The following is a 21,123-nucleotide window of genomic DNA, read 5'->3' on the forward strand; positions in this document are numbered from 1 at the left end:
GTTACAGAAAAATCCCTCTTAGGTGGAAGACCCTGTATAAATTTACAAATAAAACAATTGTATATTTATTATGCATGCTTTATTATTAGTAGGTACATTAAATAATAGTTTATATACATTTGACTACAAAGAAGAGCATTTAATAAAATTATACAACTAAACATATTTATAAATAAATGGTCTCACTATAAATAGTCTATTTAAAAAACAAACACTGGAAATAATTAAATATCAGATAACGATAAAGTTAATAATATTGTATTTATGTTGTTTTTAAAGACAAATTTAAATTTCATAAATATTTCTACATGTCCATCACAAAATACATTTGTGATAACTTTTAAGAAAATCAATATGGGGAAATAGATATACAGAAATAGAAAAGATATTTTGTTTGTTTAGGCCAAATTAGATGAATGCGTATAATTATAGAGATATTACTATGTATTAAGAAACAATATTTGGAATATTAAATTATTCGAGAATTTGTTGATGGAAAAATGAAAATTTATTCATTAAAACGTAAATTATAATTTAAATTTTATTTACAAAATATGTTTATAAATAAAATTGTTAATAATAACAAATATGTAGATAATTTTAGATGTTAACTGAATTCAACTCTAAGATGCACTTGCCCTTAAACTTCTAAATTTATTTAATAGAGTTTAGATTAATAATAAAACTTGTTAATTTTATTTATCATTATTTTTACTAGTACCTTTATGAACAAGACATAAAATTGAATCAATATTACAAATTTTATTTCAAGTCATTGAACTACTTTGCTTTCTACACTGTTCAAACTCAATTTATAATTATATTTGACATTTTAGTAGTATAATCATATATTCTCTAATAATCACTGTGCTTCATTAATAATATATAACAAAAATTCTAGAAAGAAATAAAAAAATAGTAAAAGAACAGCTGTTAATCAGGAAATCACAGCGCTTATCAATAAATATAAGACCATAAATACGAGTGGTGCAACATAGAAAAAATATTTATTATAAGAACGATTGCAGATCATATTATATTTTTCAGTCATCATTAATAAATCACGTTGCAGTTTAACTTTTTCCTCACTAACTTGTGCAAATCGTTCTTTTAAAAGGACTAGTTCTTCTTCTAAATTTATTAGTTGATCATATGTGACAATATTATTTGATACGGTTGATATATCTAAAGTATTTTGTTCAATTTTATGTTTTTTTACATTATAATTAACTTCCTTCAATTTTTCTTGAGCCGTTTCTAAATCTTTTATCAAGTGCATAATTTTATCTTTATACTGCTGATTTTCATTACAACTTTCTTTCCATTGTTGTCGTAAAAGGATCAGTTTTTGTTTTAGATCTTCATTTTCAATTAGTTTCTGATGAGAAAAATTTTTTTCTTCATGTAAAGCCTTGTCTAGTTCAGCAATTTTTTGTTTGTTTCCATTTGAAATTGATTCTAGTAATTCGATTTTCTTCCTTAGTTCATTTTGGGCTGACTGAAATTGGTATTTTAAAGTTTTGGAATCGACATGTTCAGAACCATAGATGTCTTTCTCATAATAATCCATACAATTTTCGGAAACATCCTCAAGCTCATTAATGTCCTAAAAAAATATGACAACTATGGTGAAAATATAAATTATACATGTATAAGGTTTTACAATTTTTTCCCAATGTATGTAAATATCATTATACATGATGTTTCAGAAGAGCGTACAATTAATTATAGTGGTACCAGTACCAGTATGACTACCAGAACGTAAGATAATTTTGTTATATTACGTATATTTTTAAATTTTTTCTAAATCAATTTTGCCAATATTTCTAAAGATAATCGATATATCATATTGAAATATAGGTTTATGTTTTGAGAATCCCAATATAGCCTGGCTTGTTTTTAATTGAATTATACCAGATGTTTATTGCAACCCATGGTTATTTTTTGCAACCCATGGTGATGTTAGGATTTTGAGGCCCTCGGTACAATTTTCTTAATTTTCTTTTTAATTTTAGATAAAAAACGTACTCTTGTTAATATTTGCTAGAACACTTTGTTTTTAAGAAAATGTGCAAATATTGGAGGCAAGTCCACCAAGTAATACTATGTTTAACTTTAAGACGATTTTTTGTTCAAGTAGATGGTTTATTTATTATTACTAACAAAATAAAATATATTTTCATTATTCAGTTAATGCAGAAAATATACAAAATACCGTTTGCAGTTCTGTGAAGAAATTCTCCAAATTTTTGGTGGGTACCCAATTTGTTTTTCCCAAGAATGTACGTTTCAACTGGATGGTCAGTCAATTGCCATAATTGCCGATACTGGAGTGATGAAAATCTACGCATTTTTCATGAAACTCATACGCAGCATCCAAGGAAATTGAATGTTTGGGCGGGCATACTGGGATACCACCTCATAGGGTTTCTTCCTACAGGTCAATCTGAATGGAAACAAACATGTATCTGAATCTACTGGAAACGAATATCTACACGATGGTTGTAGAAGTATTGCAAAATGACGAGCTTTGCCAGAAGAATATGTGGTTTCAGCAGGATGGTGCTCCACACCACATTATGCCGTAGCTGTGCATGATTTTCATAGCTTTCCAAATACGATGCAGAGGTTCACTTGAGTGGCCTCCCAGATCGCCAGATCTAATGCCCTAATTTTTTTTCTATGGGGACACTGAAAGTCAAAAACGACCCCGCACAAAACCAATGGAAAAAGACTTTTCGTCAAATTGCTTGAAATTGTGGGATCAAATAGGTGAAATGATGTAGATCAAAAGTCCCCATGGGCCCGACCACCACTATGCACGGTTTCGCAGATACGTAAGCTGAAAGTCACTCAATATAGCCAAATCTGCACTTAGCGTTACCCAGGATTAACGCCGTGGACGTGGCAGACACTTGACACCATGTGTGTGTACGTGCATGTGAGTGTGTGTGTAAATGTGTATGTATGTGTGTACATATAATCAAAAATCGATGTACTCAGCGATCCTCACACTCAACAAAGATGACCTGGTTCTCCGAGAATTATTAGGAATACTTCCATCAACAATTGCCATCAAGAGGATTTATTATCTCAATGTTTTGAATTTGATTATTCATCCTGAAATCGAGTATACTCATTAGAACTCGGAGTGAAGGATATTTAACTTTATCTTCATGTCTTGCATACCCTAAGTATCTTGTAGTAGCCGCTACCTGGGCGCATTTTCCTAAAGTTTTTGCTCCTTGTTTACAGGTATAGAAGTAACCAAGAATGGGTTCATCTTCATTCTCAGGTTCAGGATGATTTACATACTCTTCATTAAATGAGATCCATAATTGATGAATCGTGGCAAATCTGAATCGAAAAAACAGCCTAATCCTCATGAAACCTGGTTCATTTGTATTTTAATCCAAGTAAAAAGTGCATTCTTCATCTTCTTACTCATCATGATCAATTCTGCCAGCTGTTAATTCAACCTATTGTGCTCTTCGGCGCACCAGGTTCTCTATTTTTACTCTTGCCTGAATAATGTTAACTTCTTGTACTTGAATCAGCATTCTATCAGCTAGATTTTCATCTGTGCTTACCATTGTGATGGTTCTGATATATGTATTTATTTATTATAGCTCTGGCAATTAAAAGAAAATCACTCAAATTCGGGATATGTGTAAAAAAAAAACTTGAATATTCTTTGGAGATGTCCGTTTCGAACCTCTACTATCCATCTTGTTTTGGTTATTAGTCTTGACTCATTTGCCTCTTCAGTTGAGAATTGAGTCTAATTTGGCTGTAGTAGTGGTGTCATTTTCGTATTCAAACCAATTCTCTGGAAGGTAGGAATAGCATCTCGATATCCACGATCTACAATGCATATATCTTGTTGTCGAAAACAGTCTCGCATTCCATTAACATCTCTATTAAACTTGTTCAGGAGAATTTTGGCATTGTTGTTAGCAGAGTTTGAAAAATAAATACCTTGAATGTAATATATAGCCATCAGAAGTAACTATCATTGAAGGCTTTACCAAATGTTTACCTTTGTGGACACAGTGTGATTGTCTTAATGGTTTAGAACAAGAACTCGTCTCAAAATCTATGGAAGTGCAGTCAATATAGGTGACTACTTTTAGTTCCTGTGGTGTAGGATTATACAAACGATTCGCAAATGGAGTCACGTGTCTTTCTTTATAATCTTCTCGGGCAATAACCTCAAATCCAATGTTCTCGGGGGCAAATTGCATCATCGAGGATTGTCTTATTCTTTAAATGATGATTTTATTGTCAGATCCAAACCAAAATTTAAAAAGTCGTATGTCATCGTGAGCAGAAATGAGCATAGGATGCTATTTAATGTTTAAGGGTATTTTACGTACTTGTCTAAGGGGTAGCATCCAAGATACCAAAACTTATGCCATCAAGTGTTCCCCTTGAAAAGATAATGGACACGTCTGAGGTTTTTAAATTTTTTTTTAATTCCGATATTTTCCAAGTGGAAAGTTTTAATCGAAACAGCCTGTATATACTACATGAGTATATGGATTTATTCTATGAAAACCATTCTTTACGAATAATGACATGAAAAAATCACTATAACTCTATTTTCAATATTTTCAAAAGTTTGAGAAACACCCAAAAAAAGAGACCGGAATGAAAACACCCGTATTACATATTACCGGAAAAGAATACAGTATTAATACTATAGGAAATAGTAGCTCCGAACCTGCTCTTTCCATCTAATATACTGGTTTTCTACTTGGATATTTGGGCAAGGAACTCCTGATGTGAAAAAGTGTGAGTAATTCAATGTCACCTGAAATGCGCATCAATTTTGTCAATAAGATCAGGCCTTAAAAGACAGAAAATGTGTTGCGGTACTTATAAATTACCCGATACTATAAAGGACAAAGTTAAAACATTAGAAGCTTACATGTATGTGGAAGAAAATTTGGATTTTAATAACTATGTTTAATTATTGTTTTTCCATGAAAACGGGAGTGTCGGCGAGATTTCGAATACAGAGCGTCCTTATAGCGATGAAGATGGGGATAACTCAGTGGGCCTAGTACATTTTGTGAATTACATTTAAAAAAAAAAAGCATTCCAGCAGTAATTTAAATTTTCTGAATAAACAATTAAAATTATGTGACATAATTCAATTTTCTCAAAAATATCAATACACATACCTTTGTACAGAATTTTATGCTGTACAACTTTGGTCCTTTGCATGTTTGTGAAAGTGCTAATAGGTACTTTTCAAGTTATTCAAGAAATAAGATTTCGGCCATTTCTAGAATTTTCCCGGTCGGCTCACGTGCAAAACAATTTTTTTTTTCCTCATTTACTAGCGAAAATTAGCCACATACAAAAAATTGTGCTCTTCAGAATTAGTGTCATCTTCAAATACAATTTTTACTACAGTGATGGTGACATACATCTGAAAACACTTGTCTTGATCATATTATGCTTGTGTAAGCAAAATGCCATAAAATTGTGACAGTTGCATTTCCCCTCACATACATTTTATTGCGGAAACAGTGTATTTGACATAAACCAACATAAACTTGGCAAAGTTTATGTCGCGAAAAAATCTTTTTTTCATGTAAATTACTTACGTTTTATAATTAGTTTAATTCGATGTATTAAGAGATAGGTAGCACCACTCAATGGATATGCACCGAAGTAAAATAAGAATCAAAACAATGCGTTCAAAGCACTTCAAACTGATGTTGAGAAAAAATGGGAAAACTTTCAGTCTTTAACTTTAGGTGCTCGCTTTTTAAATCATATTAAATAGAAGGCACTGGAAAAACAATTTTGCATACCGCTATCTGTCACATATCGATTTGTTTGTAATTGCTGTCAATTGCTGAAAAATAATACTCCATACTAATTAACTGTTAATTCTTCCAAATACTCTTGTAATTGATCTTTCAAAAATTTTATACCGTTCACCAGTTAAGGAACCATCATAGTATGGCTCTAATATTTTTGAACCTAGCACCGATTTTGAAAATTTCTTTCTCCTATAATTCTAGGATTATCATGGCTCCAATGGTATAATGTATTGCGGTTAAACATGTGCTTGTTAGAAAAATTACTTTCATCTGTCCATAAAATAATTTTTGGAAAGTTGGGATTATTATTTGCAGTATTTAAGTAGGTACCATCTACAAAACAGTTCAAAGTCATGCTAATGTTCAAAGTCATTTTCATGAAGATGTTGAACCAAATTCACCTTGTAAGAAAACAATTTATGTTATGCTATACAAAACGTACTCGGTTAAACTATGATTCCTGGCTAATTCCTTTATGGAAGTATTCAAATTTTCTGGCACAGTTAATAGTAAATCTAATTCTTGATTCTCATTGCAAGCATATCCTAAGGAAACTCTTTTCTTCTTCAGTGTTTCATACTGTCTTAGATTTGCTTGATTTGAAGTTTACTAAATTTTCTTCTGTTAGAGGAAATTTTATTAGGATAACATTGTAGATATAATTATTGTAAAGCTGCAACACTGTTTTTTTACATTCATAAACTTGCATCAGCCTAATTCTAATCCCAGTCTAATTTAATCTCTCACAACTTAGTCAGTTCTTCGGAAATCCTTTTATTGTGAACATGTCCATAATCAACCATAACAGGAACAAAAATCCCTTCTTTCATTTACATAGTCTTTTAATGCGTGCAAACGTTTGATGATTTGGAATGCATCTGTTTGGAAACCTATCACGGTATACCCTTACAGATTCTCACCCTTTCTTTGACAAAATCCATACACTAACAACATATCAGTCATTTCAGCATTACTGTACCCTTCATTAGCCATTTTATGGAAAAAAAATACTATTACAACTACTAAGCAATTCACATAAAAAAAGAAGACGACCAATTTTGAAATTTTCAAATATTACAAGCACAGAGCACCTAATTAGACACATCAATCAACTACTAGAAGAGCTGGAACAGTGCACAACAACGCCCTCGGTGACGGTAGACGGCAACTTCAAATTATAAATATATTCTTTTATTAATTTTAATCACAGATATGATGATATTACTAAACGTCAAAGTAACATCTGTACTATAATAGTTTTTCATAACTATTTATGAAAAACAGCTTTAGTACCGATGTAATTTTGACATTTAGTAATATATTATAAACTAAGGTAACGGAAAAATGAAACAAACTATTTACAAATATAAGACTTTGCTAACTTTTTTTCTAATCTTATTAACATAACTTCAATTATAATCTTCTGCATATTTGAATAAAATGAAATAGATACATAATCAAAAAAAAATTTGTTTGTTATTTCTACTTTATGTTCGGAACAGTTAATATAAATGGTATCAAGATATTTTTGAAATAATGACTTAATTTTCTTTTATATTACTTATATTCGTTTAAACATTTCTTTATTAAATCATGGCAATGTGGCACACATTTTGACCATTTCTGTAGAGCAATAATTTAATTTTATGCCATATTCTTTAACAAAGTTGTGCTCACTGAGTAGGTCTTTTGATTTAAAACATGCCAAACATGTCTCACAGTTAGTTTGTAACTTTTTTATAATATTGCCACAAACATATGCTATTATTTCGGATTAAAATGAATTGTCCAAGGTATTGACATCCTCTATGGTGGAGAATTCATTTGAATCAGAAGTGATGTTTATGTTCTTAGAATTAATAAATTCTTTGAGATTTATTAATAGATTAAAATTGTCATCTTCGCAATTTTTCGCATTATTTTTATTAGTCGATAAGTTATTAATAATAGCAGTTTTCATGCAGCTAATAAATTGATGTGGGTTGGGATTACTGTTGCTCCTCCATACTGACGAATAATGGCTACAAAAAAATAGTATTAAAAATGTTAATGAAATTTAATATATTACTACCTAAAAAAGTTTTCCAAGGGATATTGCTGGACATTTCTAGTTTTTAAAGTTTTATTTTTAAAATACTCTCCATATAATTCTTTTAAAGAAATTAATGTGAATACGAGGCCTTGTACGCATCTCGGAGATTTTTGTTGAACGCCATTTTTATAATTATTTCCAACTTATTTTTAAAATGTGTAGATTCCAAAATTTTATGTTGCCAATATTTGGCATCATGGCACATTTGAATGGTTTTCCTAAACATCATTAAAATGATTTTTCTAAAAATAAATTCATGTCTTATGTTTTACCTGGAGGGGGTGTGATATTTCGACCATTTAGTGAATCAAATAATGTGACTATAACATTCAGTTGTATTAATAGCTTCTGCAGATAGATTACTTGATGCTACCATTGATTCGATCGTAGCAGTGGCCGTTGCCCTAAAAATTTGTGTGGCATATGACACTTTCATTTTCACGTAACTTTGGTGTAAATTAAAATGTACAGGTCTAATTTTTCTCATTGCTGCAAATTATACATTTAGTAAATATAAAAAAATGTACATACATACCTTGAAGGCGTCTAGATAAATCTATTTTAGGCGCTTCTTTTATATGGGCCCACTTCGCTACTTTATTTTTGTCAAAACATATATCATACTGACTTAAAGCTGTTCCTATATTTTTAATTATATGTGGCACATCATGCAACATATAAACTTTTTTTCGTTAATTACAATGTGATGTCCTCCTGGGTTCCTAAAAATTTTGGAGTATATATTTATTAAAAGCATTACTTTTAATTTAAAAAATTAATTTTACCTTGGTCGCAGACACAACCAACCACATCGATGCGATTATCAATTAAATTATGCAGAATGTGAGTGAGCAGCTGTTTCATATTATACGTTTTTATTTGATCTTTAGCAAAGAAGAAAGCGATAGGTGGTTTCCATCTACCTTTCAGGGACACTAGCATAAAAACTAAGGCATGATTTGACTCTTCTTTAGTTCGTCCAAGGTGCCCGAAGTCTACGTATCCAAGAGGTTTTATCATAGGTTAATCCCGTCTAAGGGAGATTTCATCAAAAAATAATACACATATCATATAGTCCTCCTTGGACTCACTCAATTTTTGTTTTAAATGGATCAACAACTTCATATCTAATCCAATTTGTGGTGGAATTCCAATTAGTGCTTTTTTACGGTAATTTAATTTTTTTTTTTTAGCCGATAACACTTTGGACTTCTTTTATACCACTAATGCAAATATTTTGTCCTCAGCCGTGACAGTACTGAAGTTTTCAATTTTTTCTCAATTAAAGCTCAACATCAAACATTTCTTTCTCAATTTGCCAATTTTGCCCTTTTCCTTATTATATTCACTATATAAATTTTTTTTCTTCGGTGTCAAAAAATTTGCATTTTTTTCTCCAATTTTGTTTAATGCAGACTTTCTTCCTATAAATAGAAAAATTACATACAATATATTACTCCTTATTGTGTGTTTTTATTAGTGATGTAAAATAGCATGCTATTTAGTTTTGGGTGATATATATCAAAATATATATCATTATATATATCAGATGAATTTTGTTAAAAAAAAACTATATTCAAATTAGTTTTTTTATATTGCTAATGCCTTGCTGATTAATTTGACACCAAATACATGTCATATATATGAACTTTAAGAAAAGTTATCAAGTGATCTTTATTTTTTTTCATATTTAGATTGGAATTTTATATTTTTTTTATCATACTGACTTCTAATTTTTGTTGCGTGCTACTGACTGTTTATAAGCAAGTACGCTGTTTATTAGCAATTTAGTTTTATCAACCCAGAAATAAAAAATGGGAAATTTCTAGAACAAGAAAATTTAGTCTTTGTATATCACAATACGTACTTAAAAAAAATTAAAGATAAAAATTGAAATAAAAATTATCAAAAACTTATGATAATAAAGAAACTGCTTTAAAGTAGTACTTAAAAATCTGAAAATTTAGGGGTGTACTATAAATGGGGAGACCTAAGAGCGCACGTAATTTCAACTCACCCCTTCCACCCTAGGGGGTGGGGTGAAGGTTTTTTTTAGACGTACCCTATTTATTTTGCGATTTTCGGATTGTACGCGTAAAACTACCCCCAGAAACGCGTTCTTGGGGGTACGTCTAAAAGACCACCCCTCACCCCCTCTGCACCTACTAAGGTGGAAAGGGCCAGTTGAAATCAGGTTCGCTCTTAGGTCTCCCCACTTATAGTACACCCCTAAAATTTCAGATTTCTATATTTATTTTTGAAGGAGAAAAATGCTCATCGAAAAAACGACAAAATCCATACGAGGGTGGTGGTTTGGTTTTTGTGCGAATTCGGCAAGAACGCGCTTTCGGGGGTAGTTTTACGCATAGAATCCGAAACTCGCAAAATGAGTAGGGTACATCTAAAAAAACCACCCGTCACCCCCTAGGGTGGAAGGGGTGACTTGAAATTACGTGCGCTCTTAGTTCTTCCCATCTATAGTACACCCCTAAAATTTCAGATTTTTATATTCATTTTTGACGGAGATATTCCAGGTACCCAAGAGCTACTACAGTCCAACTCAAGCCTACCACACCACAAGTTTTTAGTTTTAAAATGTAAGGTTATGTTTGAAATTTGGCTTTATTCATGAAATGGCGGGAAAATTGATATATATCAGCTATTAACATATATATAATAGCTGATATGTATCAAAAATTGATATATATCAATTTGTTATATATTTTCACTCACATCACTAGTTTTTATTGTATTAAAGTACAGTAGTAAATACAAAATTATTTTACAAAGACTGTATATAAATATAAACCACTTTAGAGAAAATGTTAGAGAATATGAATAAAATTTTTATTTCAGCAAATGTTTCTTTTAATATTCAATATCTTTAAAAGATTATACTATATTATAATAATGTGGTTAATATCAGTAAATAGTTCTATAACTGTTGTGGTATGTTATACCTCTTTTGTACCAAACACACAGAGCTCCTATTCTTGAATCGTTCAAGCACAATGCCTATACAAGTATATAGCATTGAATCCCTCAATCACAATTGTGAGAAAAATTATCAAACTATTTAATTCACATATCCATTGATCTGAAAAGATTCAAGAGGAAGGCTTCCGACAACTGACTGAATTATAATTATTTTCACAATCTTTATAAACTTGTTTGTATTTTAATTAAATTATTTTTACTATATACTAGAAGTGAAAATAAAATAAAACTAGTGAAACTTACTTTTCGGTTTTGTTGAGGAGTTGAAAATCCAACATGTGATGCGTTTTGAAGCATCATGTGGCTCATATCCTGAGAGGCAGAAGGAGATGAATCAAATTCTGGTACATTTTGTTCTAGTTCTTCTTCAAGTACTTTCAAAAAACCCTTGTCGGGGTAAGCAAATTTTAAGTCTGGTTTTCAATGTACTTGAAAATTTTGAGTCTGTAAAATGAAGTTGGCATATTCTAAGACTATGTGGTTTAATTTAATTTTAATACCAGGGAATTCTTTTGCCAAAGTTGTTATCCATTTTTTCTTCCACTTCGATTCTAAAGGAAACTTGAAAAAACAAAGATCATTTCTTTCCGGATATTTGTAATCACATGTTGGAACACAACATGCAAACTGTGACCGTCCCATCTGAAAAATAATGAAAACTTTTTGCTTATCACCAGAAAATAATATAAATAATTAATATTATTACAAACTAAGTACTTACCTCACGTCTCTTGATCGTAATGTACTTATATATATAAATATAATAATAATGTCCTTTATATTTAATATTAAAGTAATTAACTGCACTATACTAGAATAAGATCCGGTACTTTGAGCGTCGGTTAAGCCTTGGTTAAGTAATCGCATGATTAGACTGTACATATACTGATTTATTTTATACTGGTATATTCACAGTCTATTCGCGTGATTAGTTAATTAAGTCTTAACCGAGACTCAAAGTACGGGCCTAAATAAACATATCTAGTGAACAATGACTTGTTAGATATCACCACGGAATATTTTGCAGAAATTATTGATAAAAGAGCTTACTGTATTACTCACAATTCGAAAACTGCTAGCGGTATGATCAACTAATGCAACGTGATAGTTTTTTGGCCGATTGACACCCACGTGATTACAAGAGACATTTGAGAGAGTTGTCATTTAATTATACTGTTTCCACAGCAATTGCAGAGGTGATTTGATTTTCGGTTAGCTTTTGTCGCTTCATCAATGAGCAAAGAGCGCAGAATATGTTTTTCCATTGAAAAACATATCTTTTAAAAGAGGTCAATAATAGTTAGTAATTTTTTAGATTTTTATGTCATTTAGATTGCTTACATTGTTTAGATTGTGTTAGATTGATTAGATTGTTTTTAGAAAGTGTGTTGTTTACTGTCAATTCTGTTTGCAGTAAAATTGTTAAATAAACGGAATTTAAAATTGTAATTGCACTGTTTCTTCTAAAAGCCTATTTCTTGCTAATAAACGATTACTCCTAATCTTGTTTATCAGTGGAGTTAAAATAAGTTATAAACAAATTTATTTATGTATTTACAAATCTAAATGCCTTTTTGCTGAAAACGGTTGGCTTTAGAGATATTAGCAAGGTATACCTTTTTTAAGCAGAAAAGTTAGGGGAAAAGATTTTTCTAGCCCAAAGTGAAATACACCATGGCACAAAAAAGTTCTGGTAGTTTAAATGCGTTCTAATGGTCGCTTCTGGCACCTTCTAGAAGATACAACGAAATAGTCGATAAATTCGAATTTCTCATCCCAAAAAACCACCGGATACAAAATTTCACGAAACTACCTCGAACTAGTTGAAATATATTAAAGAAAATGTTATTAATTTTTTCAACTTTGACACCCTATAGTTCCGTTATTATCAATTTTTGGACTAAGGTAAGTTTAGTTAAATCAATTTATTTGAAGCCATACTATATCTGCTGGAGAGTTGTAGAGACACCCTGTATAGTATTTTTCAAGGCCCTTTATACAATTTAAATTTTGTCACTAGTGTCAAATTTAGAGAGACAAATAGATTATAAATCTCTCAAAAATGCAATTTAACTTATTACATGACCAAAAAATAAATAACAATAGGGTTGTTGACCAAATTTCAAAAAGTAGATAATATAATTCTACACGTACTAATTAGTGTGTATGCACAATTAGAGATTGAAAAATGCGTCGGAACAGTTTTAAAATAATTATTTAAAACTGATTTTTTTATAATATTTCAAAACAGCCGTGACGTCATAAGGGGCACCTTGTAATGAAATTATGTGTAGATGATTGCGTAAAGGAAAAAAATTGGCGGAAGAAGATGCTCTGTCAACACTGTCAGTAGTGTCAGTCTGTCAGTGACATTGTCGCATGAAATATTTTCAAGTCTACTAGTTATCTTCCTTAATCTTCGAATTCCTTTATTAAGTAAAATTATTATTTAGTAATAATCATTTAATATCTTCCTTCTCTTAGAATTAAAGCAGAATGTGTGAAACGGGATTTGTGAAAGCTACTTCGCAAATTTTACCAAAAATTGATATTTTTATGATCATGAATTGAATTTTTAAAAAGAGACGACCGTTTTAATATTGGCGAAATCAGAGGTATAAAAGCAGTCAGGTAAGGATTAACATATTTAATGAATGATTTTACTGTGTTTATTTAAAATATAAATAATAAATATAAATACCTACTTATTTACGGAAAATTATAGTGCAGTTCGGGAGTCTTATGGAGATAATGCAATTGGCTATGTGGAATGTGGAACAAAACACCACTTAAATTTTGTTGAATCCATTACCATCGGGAAATTAATAATAACTATCACAAATACTCTTAATTGATAGACTGCTGTCATTAGTGTCACTACTGTCACTTTTGTTTAAAGAACAGAAAACAGAACAACAAGGTTTGATGGACAATTTTGATATATTTTCTTCTTCAAAATTATGCAATAGGATCGCTATTAGCTTCTTGTTCAATTGCCTCTTATGACGTCAGACTAGTTTTTAAGTAACACAAAAATTCATAAATGATTTCTACCACTAATTTGTCATATATTTAAAATTTTACTATACAGGCAGGTTCTTTTATATAAAATCTTTGTATCAACAACATTTTGTACATGGTTTGATTTTATAGTCAACAACCCTATTGTTGATTTGTTTCACAGCTATTGCCAAAAGTATTTTTTTTCTTTCAACTTGATGTAACTTCTAAACAGTTAATAATTTGTCATGGATTTCAAGCAAAAGACCCTTATGGAAAGTGGTTTTCGTTAAATTGGCTAAATTTTTTATATGTTATCTGTCTCTGACAAGGAGAAGGTAAGGTAGTCGGATTATTGTAATTTTTGATATTTATGGTACGTGTAGTTTGGACCTTGAATAAGAATTTTCCGAAGTAGTTCGACGCAACGTTCATAAATTACCGAGATAATCGATTTTGAAGTTTTACCTGACCACTAAATCCACTAGATGTGACACATTTTTCAACTGGGAGCGTGGCCTAATTAGTAGCGTTCGGGACTGCCAGTCACGAGATCGCTGGTTCGAGTCCGTCGCGTGACATTTCTTTTTTTTTTTTCAAAACGCACCAGATGGTTTTTTATTATTTTTTTCATCTCGAAAATTATGAACAAACGAAATATTATAATAAATACTCATGTATATGTAGGAATATTCTTCAAATATTTCATTAAAATGCACAATTGGTTGATGAACAATATTTATTATGAGTTAACAATAAAGTTTCCTTAAAAAAAAACAAATGAGGTCAGGTAGGTTATTTTATTTTTAGTATTTGACATTTTACGCAGTGTGGCATAAGCCAGAATGATAGTTATCATAGAAACATGGGAAGCACAAATTTTTTAAGCATCTAGCATGTCGTGTAAATGTTATGTTTTTACAGGCGTATTTTGTTTTCAAAATATCGATGTCGAAGCAAATTTTGTTAACATTTTGAAAGATTGTTCTTTCATTACACAGTTTCGATGCTTCTCTACCCTTTGTGGAATTTACCGAAACTTTATATGCCCGAGCAGGTGTGTTCTGTAAGCGGTTTTTTTTAAACACGCTGGACGACCCACATAACCTAGCTCAAAATGTTAATTAAACACTTGAAGAATATTCCTACATACAGTTCTCATAATATTTCGTTTGTTCATAATTTTCGAGATCAGAAAAAGAAAAAAGAAAGGAAGCTAGATGCTTAAATAATGTCTGCTTCCCATTTTTTTATGATGGCTACCATTCTGGCTCGTGCCACACTGCGTAAAATGTCAAATACTAACATAAATATAAAATAAAAGAACATTCTACCTGACCTCGTTTGTTTTTTTTTTTAATGAAATCTTATTGTTAATTCATAATAAATATTGTTTATCAACCAATTTTTTCATTTTGATGAAATATTTGAAGAATATTCCTACATATACATAAGTATTTATTATAATATTTCGTTTGTTCATAATTTTCGAGATGAAAAAAATAATAAAAAACCATATGGTGCGTTTTGAAAAAAAAAAAGAAATGTCACGCGACGGACTCGAACCAGCGATCTCGTGACTGTCAGGCCCTAACGCTACCAATTAGGCCACGCTCCTAGTTGAAAAATGTGTCACATCTAGTGGATTTAGCGGTCAGGTAAAACTTTAAAATCGATTATCTCGGTAATTTATGAACGTTGCGTCGAACTACTTCGGAAAATTCTTATTCAAGATCCAAACTACACGTACCATAAATATAAAAAATTACAAAAATCCGACTACCTTACCTTCTCCTTGTGAGTATTGAACAAATAAATGTCTTCATGGGCGCAAAGTCTAAAACCCCACGAGTTCCGAGACAAGGCCCACTGAAGTCAGTATCATCGGGTATTGGCTTTACTTAAAAATGAATCTTTGTTTAAAAAAAAAAGTTAGCTTGCTATTTTATATAAAGGTTGTCCAGTTTATGTTTCAAAAAAACTTGTGTGCAAGTTCCTCATGGAAAAATAATAGGTGTAGTTCATATAAATTTTTTTTCTTATACACCCTGTTTTCGAGCTACAGTGTGTTGAAGTTGTTACTTTCCAAATGGTTTTCCTTAATTATCTTTAAATGGATAAAGATAAAAATGTCAAAATTTATACACGAGTAAACATCAACTGTGCGTTAAGAATAATGTTAAAATACTACTATAATACTACAAAAAAAAGGTATACTTGTTGAAATTTGGTAGCATTTTCGAAAAAAATTGAAGTTTTATAGAAGAAAATAGGGGACAATTTCAGCATCGTATTTTGAGTTTTGCTCATTTATTTAATTATGCAGCTGTTTTGATCTGTATGTCTCAGAGTCTGTTTCCTAATATTTTTCTGTTCTTATCACTTAAGCATTCATGTCCATCAACAATTCAGTCCATTCAACAATTGTTTATTTTAGTAATGGTAGTGTAGTAGTTTACAAAATATAAAATTAGTTATTAATAGATAATTAATTACCATAATCCGTTTATTTTTATTTACTTTTTTAAATGTTAGTTTACAACAAACTGAAACTTAAAATAAATTTAAATTTTTTTTTTAGTTAAAATGTTTTACAATTTAACTGTTTCATGTGATACGTAAGAAATTAAAATTATTGTCTTAAATGCAAATACTGTTGGTAGCTAAATGTCTTCAGCTCATTCAATGGTAAAGTCCCCTTTCAATTTAATATTTTGTTAATGTACTTGTGCTGCTTTATATGAGCAAAAAAATGCAACTTCGTTTTTCTCCAAAATGCTACCGAATTTCGGTAAGTATACCTTTTTTTGTAATATGCTTTAGAGTTTACAGAACCGTTTAGAAATGTAATAAATTTTTACTTTTAACATATTTTTTTCGATTGTACCCCTCCGATTACTTGTATCGGCGACACTGCTTTTCAGAAAAAAAACATTTGCACATTATTCTTAACGCACAGTTGATGTTTACTCATATACAAATTTTAATATATATTTAGCCGATTTCAAGATAAATAAAGAAAACCACTTGAAAAGTGATAACTTCAACACACTGTATCTCGAAAACAGGGCGTCTAAGAAAAAAACTACATGAACTACCCCTATTATTTTCCCATAAGGAACTTGCACACAAGTTTTTTGAAACATGAACGGGACACCCTGTATATAGAAGTATGTATTTGTGAGCTTGACTTCAAGGTCAAGGTTAAAGGAACATCCTTTCGAACCCCGACATGGAAAGGAGATAATTAAAAAAAGAAAAATAGACTAGAAAGGACTTAATTGTGATGGTTATTGATAGGTTATGGCCTTAATAATAGCAAAACCGACTACACTAGACTGAAATACAAACAAGTATATTATGACAACTTCACAATCCGGAATCAGAACAGCTGATACTGATCAACTGACTGATGGTAACTAAGAAGTTTAAATCCGACTTTGTAACCTCCGCGTGGTAAACTCTGGGTAACACTAATGCAAATGGCAAGTCAGTCGTTTTTCTATTTTGGGACTTATACATACATGGTTCTGAAGATCAACAGTCAGTCGTTTTTCTATTTTGGGACTTATACATACATGGTTCTGCAGATCAACAAGGTCATGGTCAAGTTCATATTGATATGTAGGATTTTCCGTTCTTTCTATTTCCGGGATCAGAAGGAGAGTCATCATTTAATAAACCCGACTTGTTCCTTTAACCTTGACCTTGAAGTCAAGGTCACAAATACTTCTATATACAGGGTGGGCCAATGGAAACTTTCCACCCTGATTTTTTTGGTTTAAAATAAAAATCTGGGAAAACGCTCGGACACGTCGACTTTTGATTTGAGGGGGGACTATTTTTTAGTTTTTTTCATCCCTGTAGCTTTAACACCCTAGCTAGGGAGAGAACAACCCCCCAAATTTGAATAGGGGATAAGGGTCGTGCCATACCTCTTTTTAAAAGGTCTCATCGAGTTCTTTATGACCCAATTTTGCCTCCTTATTTTTATCCGTAACGAAATGACAGCTTGTCAAAATAAAAATAAAGAAAAATACTTACCTACTAATTTATTAATTATGTCTACACGTGAACTTTATTTAACAAACTGTTCAAAATGTCCCCCATTAACATCCATGCAATAATAAAATCGATTCTCTATCACTTCTCTAACATTCTGCAACATATCGGCAGTTGTCCTTTGACATTCTACAGTTATGCGTTCTTGCAGAACTTGAAGAGAAGCTGGCTGTGTTTTATAAACTGTAGACTTCAAATGGCCCAGAGAAATAAGTCCAGACAGGAAAGATCAAGGGATCTTGCAAGCCACTCAATAGATCCCCTATGGCCAATCCAATGACCTCTAAAATTTTCGTTGAGGAATTGACGAACGGGGGCTGCATAATGGACTGGAGCCCCATCTTGTTGAAAAAACACTTCATGTTGTGACAAGTTATTATCTTCGGCAATGACGTCCCTTATTCTAAGAACAATATTGTCTTGAAGCAAAGTAAGATACAACTCTCCAGTCAAATTGCCTTGCAAAAAGAATGGGCCGATTAAGTTATTGCCTAAGATACCTGCCTAGACATTCAACTTTTCAGGATGTTGAATGTGAGACTCTCTAAATAAATATGGGTTTGAATCGCTTCAGTATCGACAATTATGTCGATTGATCAATCCATGTAGAAAAAAGGAGCATTCATCTGAAAAGTAGATATTGTACAGGAAATTCGGATTGCCAATACACCGTTCACTCATTTCTTCTACAAATTGTAATCGTCGGTCATAATCATCCTCGTTAAGTTCGTTAAGCAATTGTATCTTGTAGAATGTCAAAGGATAACTGTCGATATGTTGCAGAATATTAGAGAAGCGATAGAGAATCGATTTTATTATTGCATGGATGTTAATGGAGGACATTTTGAACAGTTTGTTAGATAAAGTTCACGTGTAGACATAATCAATAAATTAGTAAGTATTTTTATTTCTTTTTATTTTGACAAGCTGTCATTTCGTTACAGATAAAAATAATGAGGCAAAATTTTGGAGTCATAAAGAACTCGATGAGAAATTTAAAAAGAGGTATGTCACGACCCCTATCCCCTATTCAAAATTGGGGGTTGTTCTCTCCCCAGCCAGGGGGTTAAAGCTATGGGGATGAAAAAAACTGAAAAATAGTTCCCCCTCAAATCAAAAGTCGATGTGTCCGAGCGTTTTCCCAGATTTTTATTTTAAACCAAAAATATCGGGGTGGAAAGTTTCCATTGGCCCACCCTGTATATATAAAACAGCAAGTCAACGTTTTTTTTAAAACAAATATTAATTTTTAAGTAGAGTCAAAACCAGATGATATTGGCTTCAGTGGGCCTTATTTCGGAATCCGTGGGGTTTTGGGTTTTGCGCCCATGAAGACATTTGTTCAGCATGCAGAGATACATATTGTATAAAAAATTTTGCCAATTTAACGGGAACCACTTTTCCATAAGGATTGTTCGGAGTCCTTTATTGGTCTATTAAATCTATGTCTACCACTTTCTTATGCCTACAATTTTTACATATAGATTTAATTTAGAAATTTTATTAGAAGAAAAAATTTGCCCTGAGACATATACATACGCTTTCCTTGTCAGAGTCATCTGGCATTTTGACACTAAGTCTTTTGGTATCTTCTTGCATATCATTGTTTTGGCAAAATTCATTTGGATCTGATTTACATTTCTTATCAGATGTTAAATCAGATTCGTTTTCTTCTAAAACTGGGTGTACCTAGAAAATGTTATTGATAATATTATTGTAAATTATATTAAATAATTCACCATTAGACTTATATGATTATTGATGCCATTGGATTTATTTAAAACTGCATCGGTAAATTCGTTTTCAGCCAAAATTTCTTCCTTTGACTTGACATGATCATATAACAAATTATGTTTCTACAATGTCAAAATAGATTATGCAATTAAAAATTAACAAAACACAAAACAGCTATGTAACATACCCCTTCAGTATCTTGTAATGTCTGGATATCTTGAACTGTTACTGCACTTAACTCATGTAACTTCAGTTGCAAATCTAATACTTTCTCTGATTCCATTTCAAGTCTAGCTTCTAATTCTTGTTCGTGTTGCTCTAATTTAATTCGTTGTTCCTCAGCCTTTTTCTGCTGCGCAGCAAATTTTTGTGCAACTTCCTAAAAACAAAATATATTCAACAGTCATAAAGTTACAAAGGGGAGAGAGGGAGTGAGGCAGAGAAGAGTGAAAAAGGGAAGACGATTAAGTGAGAAAAGTTTTGTCTTTCAGTATAATTACTATAAAATATCAAACTTAGTGAAAATGAAATTTGGACATGACAATATCACAATCTGCCTCTAAATATGAAATAAAAATCTCTATGAAATTTAATTTTTATATACCCCATGTTTGCTTTCTAATTATATTTTCTACTGGGTGTCCTAACCAAATGATAAAGCTCTGTGTGTCCCACTAAGGTCGGTGAGGTACAATATTAGAGAAAATATAGGCCTTAGAGCTTCGGGAAAAGAATTTTGATTAATAAATCGACCAAGAGAAATCACTGGAAAGTTTTCAAGTTCATAGCTCGGCCGCTAGAGGGCGCAATCTACATACCAAAACATAGAGACAAACGCATTTTGTTTTGGTAATTAAATGTCTTTTCATTAGCGTCGTGTTCCTCAATTAGTATCATTATTTATTTTTTGCTCACTAATTTGCGAATAACATAATAATAAAAAAAAAAGATATCGAACCCTTCTTGGCGTCAAAATGTAGCTATTTTTATGCTCTTCAAACTAACCTATAAAAAGTTTTATCCTGCTTTCACTTTTTAAAAAAAAACGTGTAACAACCTAAACTTGAATAGCGCCAATAAATAAACATTTTCGCTGGAAATTTTAAACTTATGCTATATTCATCAATTTTTTGATGAAAAATCGATAAAACGGCATTCTTTTGAACTAACGCCATCTATAAGTTTCCATATTGAGGTAAATGGCATAACACATTCACTACGAGATAAAGCATGAAAGACCTTTCCAACGAGATACAATGGGCTTTTGATGAGCCAATCCTTAAAAAAATGTATTTTTCTGATCACCCTTTCTGTCGAGAGATAGAACAAAATGTCAATAACAAAAGTTATGTGCAATGAATCCAGCTATCCATATTTGTATTATTTTAGGAAATATTTCTG

At 31.3% G+C, this 21,123-nt stretch overlaps 1 protein-coding gene and 1 long non-coding RNA gene across 2 annotated transcripts in view; both read right to left on the reverse strand.

Moving 5' to 3' along the window:
• Positions 1–236: 236 nt before the first annotated feature.
• The window catches only part of LOC108915579 (sarcolemmal membrane-associated protein), a 53,590-nt gene continuing 32,703 nt past the window's right edge, over positions 237–21,123 (reverse strand). The window contains exons 5-8 of the mRNA XM_018721645.2: positions 19,910–20,101; positions 19,728–19,844; positions 19,528–19,677; positions 237–1,606 (exon numbers count right to left, since the gene is read on the reverse strand). Coding sequence (XP_018577161.1) covers positions 938–1,606; positions 19,528–19,677; positions 19,728–19,844; positions 19,910–20,101 — 1,128 coding nt within the window. The 3' untranslated portion in view covers positions 237–937. The remainder of the gene's footprint in view (positions 1,607–19,527; positions 19,678–19,727; positions 19,845–19,909; positions 20,102–21,123) is intronic.
• On the reverse strand, positions 7,241–11,633 carry LOC108915580. Its single transcript, XR_001964733.2, has 6 exons — positions 11,427–11,633; positions 11,170–11,370; positions 8,715–9,353; positions 8,202–8,651; positions 7,909–8,147; positions 7,241–7,858 (listed from the first exon to the last, which is right to left on the reverse strand). It is a non-coding gene; the product is annotated as an uncharacterized LOC108915580 (long non-coding RNA).

The sequence above is a fragment of the Anoplophora glabripennis genome, unplaced genomic scaffold (assembly GCF_000390285.2).
Source record: "Anoplophora glabripennis isolate ALB-LARVAE unplaced genomic scaffold, Agla_2.0 scaffold1481, whole genome shotgun sequence".
Lineage (NCBI taxonomy): Eukaryota > Metazoa > Arthropoda > Insecta > Coleoptera > Cerambycidae > Anoplophora > Anoplophora glabripennis.